At 37.1% G+C, this 18385-nt stretch overlaps 3 protein-coding genes and 1 non-coding gene across 5 annotated transcripts; 1 reads left to right on the forward strand and 3 right to left on the reverse strand.

Annotated features, from left to right (window-relative positions):
- Positions 1 to 519: 519 nt before the first annotated feature.
- Positions 520 to 5702, reverse strand: LOC133862298 (AP-3 complex subunit sigma). Of its 2 annotated transcripts, XM_062298071.1 has the most exons (9): positions 5309 to 5702; positions 4005 to 4063; positions 3712 to 3790; positions 3568 to 3610; positions 3228 to 3289; positions 2729 to 2825; positions 1445 to 1515; positions 999 to 1090; positions 520 to 866 (listed from the first exon to the last, which is right to left on the reverse strand). In XM_062298071.1, the coding sequence occupies exons 3-9, from the start codon at positions 3778 to 3780 to the stop codon at positions 800 to 802; spliced, it is 501 nt and encodes a 166-aa protein (XP_062154055.1). In that variant the 5' UTR covers positions 3781 to 3790; positions 4005 to 4063; positions 5309 to 5702; the 3' UTR covers positions 520 to 799. The 2 variants fall into 2 exon arrangements, with proteins under 2 accessions (XP_062154055.1, XP_062154054.1); XM_062298070.1 differs by lacking the exon at positions 4005 to 4063 and having other exon boundaries at positions 5309 to 5690.
- LOC133865106 (small nucleolar RNA R16) lies at positions 3970 to 4050 on the reverse strand. Its single transcript, XR_009899638.1, has one exon. It is a non-coding gene; the product is annotated as a small nucleolar RNA R16 (small nucleolar RNA).
- Positions 5703 to 6961: 1259 nt separating the features above from the next.
- Positions 6962 to 7902, forward strand: LOC133862973 (uncharacterized). Its single transcript, XM_062298912.1, has one exon. It carries the CDS (start codon positions 7048 to 7050, stop codon positions 7849 to 7851), a length of 804 nt encoding a protein of 267 aa, XP_062154896.1. The 5' UTR covers positions 6962 to 7047; the 3' UTR covers positions 7852 to 7902.
- Positions 7903 to 8103: 201 nt separating this feature from the next.
- LOC133862972 (vacuolar sorting protein 39) lies at positions 8104 to 17446 on the reverse strand. Its single transcript, XM_062298911.1, has 12 exons — positions 16946 to 17446; positions 16337 to 16548; positions 15967 to 16098; positions 15731 to 15874; positions 14812 to 14924; positions 13144 to 13576; positions 12178 to 12507; positions 11332 to 11553; positions 10842 to 11084; positions 9477 to 9929; positions 9020 to 9118; positions 8104 to 8754 (listed from the first exon to the last, which is right to left on the reverse strand). Exons 1-12 carry the CDS (start codon positions 17385 to 17387, stop codon positions 8554 to 8556), a joined length of 3024 nt encoding a protein of 1007 aa, XP_062154895.1. The 5' UTR covers positions 17388 to 17446; the 3' UTR covers positions 8104 to 8553.
- Between the last annotated feature and the right edge of the window lie 939 nt (positions 17447 to 18385).

The following is an 18385-nucleotide window of genomic DNA, read 5'->3' on the forward strand; positions in this document are numbered from 1 at the left end:
GCCATTTCTTACCATCTTTATTAACATGAAGAGCCATTGAAATATTATATGGCTTATGTTGTTTTGGAAAAGGTCAAATTATAGGACTCCACTCCGAGGGTTGTACCTATGTGGGAGCGGCACCCATCCCGGTGGTGGTGTGATGGGTTCACCTGGACGTAATGCTACGCAAATAGTTCTTCAAGATGTCGAGAAACATTTGAATTGACATATGGGATGATCATTCGCAGCAATGCCTTATATGTTTTTAATTTCTTTTATCCTTTTGATAGGATTTTCTTTCATTTATTTGACCGGCACAAATAAGATTGGAGATTGATTTGAGCTGTCCAACAGAGTCAGAATAGATTGGAGATTGATTTGAGCTCTCCATTTCAGTGCAGATAAAGGGTATTGCACCAATCAGATGGTAGTGAACTAGACTATCGAAAAGTTACAAAATCTGAGATGACCCAATTTTTTTTTTTTTGAAAAAGAGAACAAATTTAGAATTAAGTGCAATTCTAAACCAATCTGTGATTGCAGAACAGAAAATACAATCTTTATCGATTTGTAATACCTAATCGAACAACGTTCAATACAGGGAAATCAGATTAGATCCAATGAGCAATCTGGATCAACAGAAGGAATACAGGGGATGGTACACACTGGCTATCAATATTTATGAACTTATAAATGAAACATTTACCTCCATAGACGATTTACAGCAATACTGTAACAGCTCAATAAATCGCATTTTATAGAGAGCAAAATTTGAATTATTGTTGATCATCTCAACAGCTCACTTAAAAACCACATGCTATCGACTTCGCCAACCAGAAACAGATTTGGGAACAAGGCTGATAGAATTAGAGGCAGTTTCTAACCTGCATCATGTATAAACACTCATAATCAGTAACCGATATGCATGTAGAGGCACAGGCATACAACAGCTAAATCTTATCCCCCAGCACAAACCACACACGAGAGAGAGAGAGAGAGAGAGAGAGAGAGGGCACTTTGATATTTCTTCAATAGCCTTCATAACTTCCGTAGAACTTGTTTCCAGCACTTGGCCTCCAAAAATGATCTCATCTACAATAGTATGCATCTGCCCAAAAAAGAGGACAAGAAAAAAATTTGAAGCCTAGCCTAGTGGAGATTTTGCATATATTTATTGTTGGGAAAATAAGACTAAGAAACAAAAACAATGGCCAGAAATAATTATAATTTTTGCTGATTCGGTCAGAATCTAATTCAGTTTGGCTTAATTTGTGAGTAGCAAATGCTATAAAGCTAGTAATATAAATCATAAGGAAAAACCATTGACCCCATCAAAGAAAACCTCCAACTAGTAACATAGAAAATCTACATAGGCCCAGGCTGACATTTGATATTGTTTGTCAAGTCCATAATAGAGAAAATCTGCATAACATTTGTTTTCAGAATTTAAAGAGATACAAACCTTGCAATAGTTGAACACTAAGTCGAGCTCACATACATTTTTAAAGCATTTGTCCAACGTTTCCACAAACACTGAAGGCATGAGGAAGGAGTAAGCATATAATTCAATCAAAGCAACAATTCAACCGAAACAAGTATGTGTATGTGTATGTACACAAACAAAATAGCTATTCACTGTTACATCTGGCTTATATAATATATGAATACATGACAAACATGATCTGTTAGCATTGGTTAGGAACATGACCCAATGAGTAATTGACACGAATAATTTAGGAGGTAAATAACCTACATATCATGGAGATAAACCTTAAGAGCAGTAAATCTTAATTTCAGACAACAGAAAAATTGCTCAAGTAAAATTTTTCAAAATTTACATTTAATCATGTCCAGTTGGTCTTAGTATGCCTTACCCACTGTACAGTGACAGAAAGTGAAATAACAGAAGAGCTTGAAAATAAGGCAAGTTAACAAAGATGGATACTGATTCCATCATAATCAAATTCAAAATACAATAGTATACAAAAGGTCCTCCAATTTTGCTCAACTTTTATAGTACTTTAAGGAAAAATTATCTCACCACCAATGGCTTATACATAGAAATTTATCTTGGAAGCAAAAGATTATCCAAACTTAATGTTTTCCAGATGGAATAAGATACAGAACCAAATCATTATTCCCCTACAGATAATTTATTCTCATCCTTTTTATATATTCTTTCTAGAATAAATTGGGGAAAAATTAAATACTTTCACATGCATCATGCATGAAGAACAAATTTCTCAACAAACTAGTGACCGAGATCTCCACGGGATTAGTATTATTAATTGGAGAAACTTGCATCAAAACAACAATTACTTCTTCATTTTACTTGAGGGAAGAGAAACTATAAGGCGGATTCACCATCTAGCTTATTTACATTGCTGTTTAATGGTACATACATTAGATATTACATACTTTCCTCACTTCCATTTTATTAATTTAAGATGTCTACTAACAGCATTTACTTTCTACAATTTAGCTTTTTAGCCGTATACCAGCTGCATGTAGCATCAAGCAAAGTTTGGCTATTCTGCCTCACATGCTTCCCCATTATCGTGCTCTCTGATAGATGATGTTGAAGTCTACATTTGCATTAACCAATTTCTAACAAAGTTGCAAAATCTATTTACTGAATTACTGCTACCCTGATTCTCAAACATGTCATATGTTCTAGACAAACATCGAATGCCAAAAATAGTATAGCAATGCACAATGGTCAATGCAGAGTGACTCGAAAACATACCTTGTATCAAGTCGAGCATGGCAAGCTCATTTTCAGAACCATCAAAAACTAAAACAAAGTAAAGTGTTGCGTAATGCTTGTATACAAGACGGCTATCCTGCAGAGGATGTAAGTCATTTTATGAATAACACGAGCATTGCTAGTCGATGTAAGAGCTAAGAAATTCAAATTAACAATAGTGCGAGTAAATACTCCCTCCATCCCAAGTTGTTGGCCTGTTAATCCATTTTGGAATGTCCCAAAATATTGTCCACTTTGAAAATACAATTTTGTTAAATTCCCTAAGTTACATTTAAATTATTTGAAAAGTCAATACTTTTTCTTCATTTGCTTTATTTGAGCTTAAAGAAAGGACCGAAGTTTTGGAAATCTATACCCTTTTCTGAAATACAATACATTAAATAGTTGGATTATAAACAGAAGGAACAATATGAGAAGAAGAGAAGAAGCAGAGTAAGAGTTGAAAAAGAAAAGGAAAAAGAGAAGGAAAAAAAATTACCGGGCCGAAAATAGAGTCGGCCTCCAAGAAATTGCTTACATTCTCAGCTCTACTGCATAAGACTGTATCAAAATCAACATTTAAAAGTGAAATGCGAAGGAAAACGTAAACGAAACCTTAAAAAAGATCTCAAAATGGTCAATTGCACCAAAAACTTAAAACAATCTGTTAATTGGAGCTGTGCGGTCCAACCAACACACAATGTTATACCGAGAATCCGATCCAGCAATTCGGAATCAATCACAATTTTGTGTGTGTGTGTGTGTGTGTATGTGTGTGTGTATGTGTGTGTGTGTGTGTGTGTGTGTGAGAGAGAGAGAGAGAGAGAGAGAGAGAGAACCTCCAAAAACGCTGCGGATAAGCTCCTGCTGCTTCTCAACAGGCTGAAATCAAAGAATTTAACTCAATCTCAGTATTTAATGCTAAATTAATCCATGCTCTTCAGAAATTAGAAATGATGGCCAGCTAAATTCAAGAGAGAGACCTGGAAATCGTAAAATTTGGCCAGGCGAGGCTTGCCCTGCGTGTTCATCACCATCACCGCCCGTATCATCTTGCTCTCTCTACATTATGTTAATTTTAAAATAAAAGCACATGTAAAAAAAAAAAAACAACTATTACATGTAAAAATCACAAAGGAGCAACAAAGAATAAGAACACCAACAACAAAAAGAGTAGAATTACGAAATGAAAACATTAAAAGTACAGAAAAAGACAAGAAAAGAACCCAAATCAAGACAAGGAAGGCATCAAATAATAAGCGGAGTTGTAGTCTACATTTAGTTCAGTGTGTAGGATAAGAATTTTTTCATCATTTGCTTTCCAAGGATGTGAGCCTACAAAATCGACAGTTAACGATAGAACTTTGAGTTATAGACAACAAGGTATAGAATAATTCAGAAACACAGACTAACAACAAAGTGTAGGGAATAAATATAGAACCTTGAACAAAACCATCCCAACATTTAAGGATTCAAAAGTTATGTTTCATTGTCCCTCCATTTTCATGAACCAAACGAACACCAAAGTAAAGCCTAAAGCACAAAAATGGTGCGTTCACAAAGAATGATGGAATGTATCAAAAAAGGGGGATCTAGATATGCAATCACAATTATATCTGGGCAAAAATTAACCCCAAGACTTCGACGAAATTCAATCTATGTCTCAAGAACAAAGCCAACAAGAAATAGATCCTAAGATCTCATACCTTGTAGCCGAAAGGAGAGGCAATAAACAAACAGACTACAATGTGTTGCTCTTCTCAAGGAAGAGATACTACATATACAACATATCTTAGAGAATTGGCTAAGCCAAACAAAGCATATATTAAAATTAAACTTATCCAAGGTATAGGAAGCCCAGAAAAGTATGTGTCGACTGCAGTGTAGCCACATCAACCCATCACTTCTTTCTTCTTCTTTTTTGGGTATTTTAAGTTATTTTTTAATGTATTTTTCTTTAGAACATAAAACAAAATACAAAACAAAAACACAAAGAGTTACATTGACCATAATATTATCACCTAGGAAACTGCTGTTAAGTGCTAAAACAATCCAATCTTGTAGGTTATTTTTCGTTCAAATTTTTATCTCTTAGGTGCAGTGGGGAACCATGATCTGCATGATGAGATTGCAAGAACACACAAACAAAAACTTGAGCATCAAGCCAAGGAGTTGTTCCTTCCATATCGTTGTTTTTGCACTAGAAAGGATGTGGGCATCCTGCCTCTTTGCTTCCATTGAATAACAAAATTACTACTTCTAGCTAATCAACAAAAACAAATTTCATCAGAAAATAGAATTGCAAAGAAAATAATTGGTGAAAAACAGATACCTCCATGGTGAAAAACAGAACCACTACTTCAATGAAAAACAACAGAGAATCGTCATCCATCAATGAATTTATGCCTTAACATTGCTAAACAACAGGTATTATATGAGTTCTACTCGGTAAAGAAAAAAAAATAGTATAACCTAATTCATATCCAGAAATATCGAGCAATAATACACGAAATATCGAGCAAGTTAAATCTTGGCTGTTGGGATTGCAATAGATCTGTTAAAAAAATCAGAAAACCTAACCTTGGTTCCGTCGCCGGTGAAGACGGCAATCAGAGAGATGCGGCTGGCTGAGTTGGGGGAAAGCCGATGGAGACGCCACCGGTAAAGAAGAACGGCCGGCCAGAGAGAGAGACTGTAGAGAGAAAATGACGGTGGTCGGCGCTCCTGGTCGGAGATGGGAGGCCCACTGCGGTGGGCGGCGAAATGCGGTAGCGGTCGGTGGGGGAGGGAGAAGGAGGAGAGGGAGGGAAATTCTTTTTGGGAATTATGAAATTTGGGAAGAGATGTATGTGTTTGGGGAAGAAAACGTTTTGCAAAGTCGTGTTTAACGATGGTCATAAAAAATTTTGTGAAATGTTACGGATTCCAAATTTTTTTTAAAAGTTTAGTTTTTTATTTGTTACGATCTCATGTCATTTACTATTTTAAAAAATTGTGTCGTTTGAGAACTAGCATTTTTCAAAAAAATTTGATTTTTTTTTTTTTTTTTTTTTTTGAATACTTACCGCTTGGGACAAGAGCCGGATCCTTGTATCTCTAGTAATGCATAATCATTCCCTTTATTTATTGTACACCACTTTTGTGGCTAACTAGTCGCTGTTTAATCGTCCAAAACGGTGCGGTGCACCTTCTTTTATATATATATATATATATATATATTTTAATTTTTTTTTTTTTGAGAGAAAGTTATACTTTCATTAAATCATGAAGGGTACATAAACCACCGTACAGTGTACATAACCACCTCAAGGGTGTACAAATTACGCCACCACAAAAGTGTGCACCCAACCGTAACAGGATTCAGACAAATTGCTACACATAAAACCCAGCCAACCAAAATGATGCCTCTGCGTTAACATATAACTTTGCTTGATCAGGGAGTCGGTCATACATTCTGAGGTAAAAGCACTGACTAGATTAAAAACCACCAAACAACCTGTCAGTTAAAAGACAAAACAAAACAAATAGAAAAACCCACACAGGAAATGCCCTCCGGTAAAAACCCTCCCCCGGTGACGGCGCGTGTGACACACGCGCCGGCACAGAATAGCCCCACAACATGCATTCACCAATATCCTCCAATCTCCACCAGCCACAGCCTAAAAGAACAGGGCGTGGTCAAGCACGCGCAGTCCCAGGTGAAAAGAATCCAGGAGCGTGGTGGCCACGCGCCGCACTTTGTACCTCAACACCTTCGTAGCAAGCAGATCCCGGACCAGAAGACGTCGGCGAACACAGCTAGAACCTTCTTATATTTAAAGCATAGTTAGTGAGCTCTATAAATTTTTTCTAAATTTTAATTAAATAATTTATTTTTATTTTTTTATCTATCACTTTTGATAAATTTTATATGTCAAACTCTCTAAATATTTATCTATTTTAATTAAATATTAATTTTTTATTGATTTTAAATATCCACTCCTAACAAATAAAGAAAAAAAAAAGTAAAAAAATAAATTAAAATGAGAAAGAAATAATAAAATATTCAATATGAAGTAGACTTTTTTTAGTTTTTCACCAAATTTTAGTAAAAATTTTGAAATTGAGAGCTCACTAAGAATGCTTGATCTTTATAATAGAGCATTAAACGAAAACGGTGTCGTTTTTCTGTAACACAGACGAATGACTAATAACACGGTATACACAGGTCAAGCCCTAAGTCAAGGATTTGGATTTCCTTATCCGCGACAAGGAAGCTTTTTAAGGAAAGTGAAAACTTGGCCACAGCGAAGCCGTAAATGTACACGAAGAAGTAAACAATGGCTACTCGGGAAGACGACGAAGACGACATAAACCCCGTCACAATGATCCTACCAGATGAACAAGACGAAGCGAAGCGATGCCCTACGACACGAGAGGATGCAACGGATCAACATCTAGACCAGCAGCATTACGTCCGTTCGATCGACTCGACGGTGGTGATCAGGCAGCTCCCGTTCCAGGGCCTCTCCTTCCAGCTCTGGCCTGCAGCCACCACGCTCGTCACCCTCCTCGACTACCACCGCCGTGACCCTACCAACAGTCCCCTATCTTCCACCCTCATTGGCCATCGCCGCCCTCTCAATATCCTCGAGCTTGGCTCCGGAACCGGCATCGTCGGAATCGCCGCCGCAGCCACTCTCGGGGCTAATGTCACGGTCACCGACCTCCCACACGTCATCTCGAACCTCCAGTTCAACGCTGACGCCAACGCCAGCGTTTTGAACCTGAACGGCGGGGCTGTTCACGTGGCGCCACTGAGGTGGGGAGAGGCCGATGACGTCGAGCTGATTGGGCGGGACTTCGATCTAGTCCTGGCCTCGGATGTAGTGTACCACGATCACTTGTATGACCCTCTGCTTGAAACGCTGCGTTTGTTGCTCTTAGACCGGGAGGGTGACAAGGGAGGGAAGGTGTTTGTGATGGCCCATTTGAGGAGGTGGAAAAAGGACTCGGTTTTCTTCAAGAAGGCCAGGAAACGTTTTCAAGTTGAGGTGCTCCACGTGGACAGTCCGTGCAACGGATCTAGGGTTGGAGTAACTGTTTACCGTTTCGCCGGGAAGCGTCAGAATTTGAATGCTTGATAAATTTGGTTTGTTTCTCAAAGAAATGTATTCAAGTAAGCTTTTGAATTAGCCTTCTGCCTGTCATTCCAAATATAAATGGAATTTTCAAGATTAAACAAAAAAAGAAATACAGAATGGTAATCAAGTTAAGAGTTAGGGTGATCCAAGTAACGGCAAAATTACATGGACGAAGTTTCTACCAAACTGAATTGGAGCAATTTTATCCGATCCAGCGTGTCCAAAATGCATATAATTCTGAACACGTGTCAATTTAATAAATTAGGTTGAAATAAATTAATCCAACCCTGTTCAAAGGAAAAATTTGTTCAAATTACACAAAGCCCTAAAAAAAAAAAATTGCAAGCATTCTGGTTACATTGCACTTATACACAATCAACACCATTTCTCCTCATTAATACACCCTTACAAATAAAGAAGCTCAAACCCTTAAAAATGCCAGCCTCAAATCCACGCAATCGACCAAGCAAATATAGGATGATCCTCATCCTAAAGACAAACCAACATTCTACCATATTTATACCTCTTTTGTTGTTTTCCACTTCACCGCAGGGGTTCAGGTTTTTACATCTCTATCCATCGCTTGATGTTCGAACGAGTGCCTCTAGCACCTGTTTTCAGCTTAAAGTTGTTGACAAAAATCATCCTTTGCTGAGTTTAAATCGAAAATGGATCTCATTCATCCACTTTGAGCACTGATTATCATCTCCTCCTTCGCGGTGAGCCTTTGCCCACAGCTTTCATACTCTGAGAGTCTCTAAAGCAAACAAAGTGCACAAGTGTCTTCCCGTTGGGGTACACTGCAAAAACGCTTGCCCCTATCTTCTTATGGCAAAGAGAGCACGTGCTATCACTGGTGATCTTCACCACCGTTTTCCTTTGGTTGAAGAGTTCATCCTTCACCTGTTTCGTGAAATGATTTTTTAGGATATGTAAATAATGGGTATTTGTACCATATAAATTTTTTTTCAAAATACATAAAAATGAGAGCAGCCTACACAGAAAGATACGATTGAGCAGCAAAACATAGAGTGAATGTATGTAAGGACATTTGTCCAAGAAACTACCATTTACAGCTAAACATTCAAGATGTAGATTGCAAACAAGTTTTAGCCAAAGATATTTAACTCATTTCTTACATGAAGTCCCATGCATGATAAATGCATACCTGCAGGTTCTCACTCTGTCTCAAACTCTTGATAACTGAAAGATTTCTGTGTGCTTCACTGGATTTTCGCAGAAGAGGTCCAAGAAATGGGAGCAAGTTCTGCAGATAACAGATAAAATTACTAACTTTCAGAGTGGAGCTTAGAGTTGATATTCTGATGCCTATCAAAAAAAAAAAAAAAAGATGTTGAGCAAGACAAGCACATGACTATTTCCTCACTATTCCCAAACTCTCACACACCACTGAGAAAGACAAAGTTCAAATATGGGTAACCAAATAAGTGACTAACAAAGTCTAGCTTAAGTAAATCAGACATCAGTAACAAGGATAGGCAAATTGATTTAGACACTCAAGGAGCCTTGCTCTAGGTACGCATAAATATCAACATATCAAATATCCTAGCAATATAACTAGTTTTTTCTGAAGTTTGTTAGTCCTCCATCAATAAAACTGATACCTGTAGTTTGGTCTCCCTTGGTAAAAGTTTGAGAGCTTGAGCTCCATTTATTCTATCCCACCTTTGGCTCAACAGATCAAGGACTTCATCGAGCATAATAGTATAACCTCCTTCCTCAATAGATTCATCCGCGTCACCATCACTCCGGCTACTGTCGGTGCCACTCAGACTGACTCGCATGTCCTCTGCACCCTCTATTGAAGCAATTTTCTTATTTCCACGGCCTCCTTTACCCTTAACTGAAGTCCATGAACCAACCTTCGGAACGCTTGTATTTGGAGGTGATACTAGATTTGTAATTCGCTTTTCAAAGTTCTTGGTTGTCCTCCGAGGATTCAGATAAATTTGCAGAAGAGTGAGGTATATATTGCTAGAAGATTTAAAAGATGGTTGATGAACTACAGACTCGTATACCCGATCACAATAGGCCAGTGCCAGCTCAGGAACATAAAGCTACAAATACAACAGAACTTGATAACTCAGCGAGCATTATTAAGAACATAAAGCAAAATATTGGGTTGCATCAAAGAACATCTTGTTTCATATGTTAAGATAATACACTATAGAGAGTTCGTATTAGGATAGGGAGCATTAATAGTAGCGACTACATGTTAAAGAGACTGAAAAATTCAATCTCAAATTCAACCAACTCATAAAAGCCAAGGTCCCAGTATGAACATACAAATCCATTTAAATAGAACACTTCCAACTTTTGTCAAAAATTCAAATAAAAAATTCATGAAATTCACTTCGGCGAACCACTGAAATCAGATATAAATGCCATAAACTATTTAAACAAATAATTCAATAACTGCTGTGAATCCAAGGCCCGTAAAAACCTTTCTGATCATGACATGAATGGTTAGTAAAACTATAGTAAGGCTATACAATTTCACTAAAGATAACCCAAATTAAAGGACGGGATTAAGGCCTAGTTAAAATGAGTATAAGCCAAGTATAATAATGTGGAAGGACGAATGTTCCACAAAACCTCCACCAGTTTTATGTATAACCTCATAAGGGGAAACCCAACCCAGCTCTTTTGATCAAATGGTTAAAAGAGAGAACATTACCCATTAAAGTGTTGGAGGGGTGGTGGGCTCTACCAAGGTTTTCCACCTTGACAGAAGAAGTCACATAAAGAAACAAACAACCCTGTTCAATTGCCAACTGAAATGAAAAAAGCCAACCCAAGTGGCAGGATTTCCCAGTTACAATGCACAGTTGAATTTAATAGTTTCTTATTAAGAACATCATCACCATACGCACTTTGGGGTGCCACAACATATTTCCAGACTCATTTCATGTCCCCTTGCCAGCAGATTTTCTAACAAGGAAAATATGTTGATTTACGTTGGCAAGTACCTTATGAACATATAGAGACAAGGCAAGCTCATGTTGGTTCATTTTACCCAGCAATATTGCACGCTCTTCATATAAAGCATCTGGTGGAAGACGTTTCAACAAAGCCTCCGGATTATATCCTGAGATGCTCTCTAAAGCAGACAATAATTTCTTCCTCGTCGAGGAATAAGCTTTCTCATCCCATTTCTGTTGAGAACTTAGATCTGCATACCAATCAAGTACTTCCGAGAGATATATTTGAACCTACAATGCATAAAAATGACAAGTACAAACAATTTTGATTAGTAAAATCAGTCAAACTACCATCATCACTTACACTAACCATGACAACAGTGAACTAGCTCAATTTGGCATAACAGAACTGTTCTGTCAAGTAACTTTTATTTTTTAATCTTTTTCTTCTACCTTCAATTTTGATAGTTGCACTGACTCCCAAATAACAAATATTTATTCCTCTAAAATTACCAAACTAAATGAATGAGGTCTTCACCATTTCATTTTGCAGATTTCCTGAGATCCCATTCTCATTCATTGCAAGCATGAATTCTAAGTACTTGGCCCGCATTGTTGGAGCATGTTGCTTCAAGTAAGAGTTAACCAAGTCTGCTGGAATATTTCCAGACAAATACAGCTCAACAGTTTGTGTCGGACAGCTTTCAAGAACAAGCATTGAGCACTCCAGGACAAGCATTGGATCAGTCCCACAGAGAGGCTGCATAGGAAAACCCATCAAATCTTAGTACATATATAACATATGCCGGCTCTAAATCAACTCTTAATCAAATTCTGAAATTCTATAAAATCAAACTGTTACCAGAAAATAAAAGCAAATTCTACCCTAGATGGTAAAACTTAGTGCTTTAACTAACCAGGGTACAGAAAAAATTAGAAATTTCCATAATTATCATTCAGAGAGGAAAACCCCGGATCACCTTCTTCAGTTTTAGGTAGATGGCAAAGGGGTAACCATGTATACATGCACACAAACGCAAGCACAAAATTCAGTAATGAATGCCAAGACATTGAACTTAGCAAGGACCATGGAAGAAATTATCGTCACAATTCGGATACTTTGGGAAAGTATTGGTTGACAATTTAAAAGGCTAAATCCATGTGAGGAAGGTGAAGGTTGAATAAAATAGAAGGGAACCTTCTTTAGCAGTAAAAATAAACACACAGGAGATTACTGTAAAATTAGTATCTGGTTCGTCCAGACTCTAGTATGTGGAAAGAATAGCCAGTGTAATGCTTCCATGCCACTAACACAATATGGTTTTCACAAAATAAGCTTAACTGAAACCAAGAAAAAAGTTCCCTACCAAGTAACAGAACTTACCTTGAGGTATTCAATAATTGACTCGGGCTTAAACTTTTGGGTAAGCTCAGCTAGTGATTGATTTGATTTCGACTCTTCTATTAATTGTTGCAGAAGTTTAAGAGCTTCACGGTGCATTGAATTGCACTTGTATAGTTCTAACAAAGCAGCATAATGATTCTTTTTTCGGAGAATTTCCTCACATATTTTCACATCACAGTAGTTAACGCCTTTCAGTAATTCTAAACCCACCGAAGACTGTCCAGTAAGAAGCAGAGCTTGGAGTAGTGCTGTGTCAAGTACTGCTGCCATCTCCCTAGCACCAGAGCTAATGTGGATGTTACCACGCCCCTGAGGACCAAAATATTATATCTAAGAAACTGGCTTTATTTGACATGTTTAGACAGACCAAATAAGAAGACCTACAAATAGACACTAACTGGACTGAGATTACAATACATTAATCAAATATTGTGACATCCATGACACCAACATGTTTAGACAGACCAAATAAGATGACCTACAAATAGAAATTAGCTGGACTGAGATTACAATACATTAATCAAATATTGTGACATCCATGACACCAACATTTTAATATATATTTATTAAATTATCCAACTGACTTTGAACAAGATCAAGCATATTCTAATATAAATAAAAATATTTAGGATGACACAAAAATTCCCACATTAGATAAAGATATATAGCTCATATTAACAAGTATTTAATAATAACAAATTATTTATTTATGCATAAAAAAAAAAAATTCAGCTTATTCTTAAGTTTATTTTTTTGATGAGTGAGCTTACTCTAAGTTTATAACACATATACTCCAACAAACATATAAGAACTAGCAAGTTTGCACTCAATAGTATTCACAATCTCTATAATCATGTAAACACATTAAATAAGGTTCGGAATCCATGTATCATCCATCATATCAAAATTGTTGAATCACCTAGAAAAGGAAAATAAGCAGTTCACCTTTGTTGATTTCTTGAACCTACTAGAGTCATACGACGCAAAATTATCTCCAACTGCATCTAAAACAACCTCTTCTGTTCCCTCAGCAGTGGCCTTTTCAATTATACTGTATCTCTTCTTCTGCAAAAACTTAATGAGAGCCATGAGAGTATTATGGCTCATTTTCTTGGAATCAAGTGCTGCATTCTCATCAGATTCCAATTGCTGTAGGGATGGTGCTTCCATATCGTCTGATAAACCAGAAGAAGTTCTTGAGAGATATGAAGCATCCCAAGAAATGTCCACCAGTTTCTCTGGCTCTGGAATCATAGTTGTTTTAGGAAGGATGATAGATGGATACAAAGAGAGTACATAGGTTATATCTATTTGAGATGCCAAAAAATGCTCCATGGCCTCCTCATAGCTTTCATTATCGAAGAGGTAGTGAGCATACCTGGGATACAGTGAGGCAAACTCATTTAATTCAAACGGTTGATTAAATGCATGACATGCATGATTGATCTATGGCCATTGATGAAATATTTTCTTTTTCTTTTTTTGTAAGTCATCGAAAATTCATTAAAAAGCGCAAAGGTGCAACCCAAGTATACAGGATATATACAAGAGAGACATCTAACTAGAAGAAGAAGAAATATCTAGAAAAAAATGAAAGTTAGAAAATATTAGCAACCCAATGGTAATCCATGGTAAAATCTTCCATAATGCAGCCGACCAAGCAAACAATGTCACTCTAAAAAGAACCTTATTCAACCAAATACTCCTCCAAGGGAAATGAGTACTATCATGGGAAACAAGGACATTGTAGTATGATTTGATGTCGAACAACCCTCTCTTGGAAGAAACCTAACAAAGTTTGTCTTTACCACCCCAACTCAATCTGAAGGAATGCAACAAATTGAAGAACAAGGTACAGTAATCCACCTCCCAATCGTGAGTCGCTCTTAGAAAGTTAACATTCAACTGATGAGAGACACTAGAAAGCTCCAAATGGTTTGCCACATCATCTTCCTTATACGTGTAATACTGAACAAGTTTGGAAAACAATATCTTGAGAGCTTGATCCCCACACCACACGTCATGCCAAAATATAATTTTGGAGCCGTCACCCACTTCAAATCTAGAATGACTAGAGAGCTCTCCCTAGCTCCTCCTTATATTTTTCCAAAGTCCCACATCATATGTCCCATGGACCTCATTTGAACACCACCCACCCCACACACTACCATGTTTAGAATCAACAACCATCCTCCATAAGGCCTCTCGCTCATGAGCATAGCGCAAAAGCCACTTCCCCAAAAGAGCTCAGTTGAACACAAGTAAATTTCGGACCCCCAACCCACTTTTAGAGATTGGAGCACACACCTTAGGCCAGCTATTAGCTAACCTAGTGAATTTTGAATTCTTCACCAATACCACCCCACTAAAAATCCCCTTGCAACTTCTCTATGCGATTGGCAACACCAACCAATAGGAGAAAAAGAGACATGAAGTAAGTAGGCTGATTAGATAAAGTGTTTTTAATCAGCCATTGATGAATTCCTTAAATCCACTGACTAGATAATATAGCAAACAACTTTCACAAAGCAGACCTAGTAACCTAGATCATGATATTAATAAACATCTTAATGAGTTATTGGAAGAGTAGATTATTTAACAGGAAATATCCACCTCAGATGAATTGACCCCTCTTTTGCAGCACGAAGACTTGAATCTTCTGGTGGAAGCAGCTTACACAAAGCCAAGGCTTCATCAAAATTGCCAGATGCTGTCAATTGTACAATCTGCAATTTCGTTGAGAACTCTTACTGCACTTTCAGGGCATAAAATTATCGGGCATAATATAATGACAAATATAAACAGGACATATAAACATTTACATGATTCATATGAAATCTTAAGAATAGTTGAATTTTGGATCAACATGTCTAACTCATCCATTCACTTCCAAAGAAAGAGATGCATCCACACTTCAAGCTACTAACAGATACCATTGGCATTTCTTGTAGAAGAACTAGGAATACCCAACGTAGGACAGATTAAGAAATATGGCTACGGATGCTTATGGAGGACATTAGAGTTTAAATGTTGTAGCTTTAGGGCTTATAAACGTATTTGACGATGTTTTTAGTTTGAGTCGAGTGTGAAAAGATTGTAACTTGGTGGCTGAAAGGTTGCAGGAATTGAGAATTAGGTTATAGGGGATTTGGACAGCAGATAATATGGTTGGTGTTTGATGGCTAATGGTTGGGGAAAATATATGGGATTGTAGGATTTTTATAGGGTTTTGATAGGGTATGTGAAATGGCATGAATTAGGATCACCAAGATGCGAGAAGAAGTTGTAATTGAATCCTTAGTTGACTAGTAAACAATCTCCGAAATAGAGTCGACCAAAACCCATGGCCTAGAACTACAGCTCACGCCCAATATTAATTATAGATTTACATAAATACCCTAAATCCAGAAAAACCAAACACAAAATATGATTAACTACAACGGACACTTGTTCCTAGACTAGAAAAGCTTCTTGCTTGGTCTTGTCCTAGTCTTAGGCTTCCAAAGAAAATGCTTTATAACTAACTGAATACCTGTGCACCAAGAGGAACAGGGAAGAGCACATAAACAGAATTTTCTAATGCAACAATTACAGAATTGTTGCTTTGGCCAATATGACGAACATTTCGGAGAACCACAGTCTGTATCAATGGATATGGATCTCGAAGAGACCGAATCTGAAAAACACAAGTTGCAGAAAATGAATAATTGCACACCCAAATACAGAAAAGCACATAAGTTACTCTTGCTTAGCAAATGGTCAGGCTACCTCAACATATCTTGGCAATAAAGCTATTGCATACGGCTTCTGAATGACAACTTCTGCAGGGGCCTCTGACCAACAAATCCTACCTTCTTGAAGAAGCTTCCCATTTTGGTCCACAAAGACACCAATGTTCTCCTACAGAAAACAATAAACATTTGTATCATTCGACAATCAGAATTGAATACAGGAGCATATTTCTACATATATGTTGCATACACAACAGAAGGAATTTCACTAAATGGAAATTTTTTGAAAAAAATTGTCTTTAACATTCTGTTAGCGTATGTGTACCTAACAACCATAAAATATACATTCAATGAGCAATTCCTGTCATCGAAAGCAGAATATCAACAGCCAGCAAAGAAAATAATACCTTCCCAAGAAGAAGTTCCCCCGAAGGAAGGGAGACCACAAAAGGCGAGGCTAGCCTCCCGGAAGGAAATACTTCAGTCAATGCCCCATTTATGGTGTTTAGTATCATGTATTCTTTTCTAATACCCAAACATATATTCTCACCACACCAAGACATCGACTTCACCATATCCGGAACATTATATTCTTTCACCTCCACAAATCCTCGACCCCCTAAACAGCACATACAAAAAGAGTTACTTCCACCAGATATCCACAATATTAGTTCTATTCATTGACAACAACTTCAGTAATCCTCAGCCAAATTACGAGAACACATCCACTTATCCATAGATTCCATACAATATACATGAAAAAACACATTTAGAAGCCAGTTATAAAATGCCAATTTTGGCATTATACATACAATATGTGATTGTATCTTCATTTTCAAAGTGATCACAACATGGTATTCTCCACAACACACAGTTAACCACCTAAAAGTTAATAGAATTGCCAAGTTTTCACTTTCTTTCTCACACTTTCTCAGCAACCAAACAACAACGATATTGAATCAAAACTCAAACACCTAAAAATCCAGCAAGAGATAGCAACGAATTCATGGAATTACCATCATGTCTGAAAATACAGACCCTCTTTTGCCTCGCGAAGCACAAGAAGCCTCTCCGATCGTCCCACGAGTACACATTCGCGCCCTTTGCTTTGGTGATCACAGCGTTGGTCTCCAAATTGGGGAGCTTATGGAACGCGATCGATTCCGAGAGCGATAGCAGGAGCTCCCTCGACTCCAGGACCTGCATCGATACCAGAGGCCTCTTCGAGAACCCAGACATGTTTCTCTCCAGTGCGTACGGTTCCTTGCGCAGCTCTTGCACCTGGGCGTGGTAATCGGGCGGCGGATGACGATTGGAGCCGGAGGATTCGGGAGCGTATATTTTGAGGGACCCATCGGAGCAGCCGAGGAGGAGCTTTGAGTCGTACGATTCGACAGCGTCGATCTTGGTAGGGCAATCGCTGAGGAGCTCGAAGGAATCGTAGGCACTATGTACCATGTCGTCGTCGTCGATCAACTCCGGAGCTTCTTCATCGGAGCTTTAAGTATGATATGGATCAAAAAATTATTGAAGCAATACGACACCGCTTGAATCATCCGAATATTTTTAATAATTCTAAAAGTGTCAAATTTTTGGAAATGAACGATTTCATTATTAATATTTCAATATACGGAGTTATATTGTTTAAAATTTTTAAATGACTTGACAATATATTTATGATAATATATCATTAAATTTTTAAAATCTAATGTTAACCAAAAAATAGTTCATCTTAATTTTAATATGCTATTCTTTTCATTAAATTATCAACTATTTAGTGGATGAAGAGAAATAAACGAAATTTACTACACTTAAGTCTAAACCTTTCTTACAAAAAAAAATACCATAATAACATTAACTATCACTATTTACCAATACCTTTACGAGGATGATTAACTAAAAGGGAAGTAGATAAGCTTATTTGGCAAAGCGGCACTCCAATAACCTTCTGAGCAAGTCTAGAAGGAATAATATCTTAATTTTATTCATGATATTAACTTCATAGAGTACTACCATTTGAAGAGTTTAGCGAGAGCATGAATTTTTCATTCAAAAAAGACGACAAAGTTTCATTTCAAATTAGGTTTAAGAAATTTCTTTCAACTTTAAATTGATCTATTATATTGTCATGTATTATTTGATCATATGAGAAGTACATATTTACTTAATAATCTAATATATAAAAATTGTCACGTGTCCATAAACGTGTGAGAAACAAAAACTTTTTTAAGCATATGCTTCTCGCGTGCTCAAAAAAACACGTGACAATTTTATAAGCGAAATTGGCTAATTTGAAATAAATATATGTCCTAACTAAATACACCACAATTATGTGATAATATGCATTTGTAACTATGAAAATATAGTGGGGAATCTATTGAAGGATGTTAGTATAACACCACCAGAACTCCAAAAGTTTTTAAGTTATTGGTAAAATTATCTCGCGATTTTGTGGA

Source organism: Alnus glutinosa, chromosome 3, assembly GCF_958979055.1.
Source record: "Alnus glutinosa chromosome 3, dhAlnGlut1.1, whole genome shotgun sequence".
Lineage (NCBI taxonomy): Eukaryota > Viridiplantae > Streptophyta > Magnoliopsida > Fagales > Betulaceae > Alnus > Alnus glutinosa.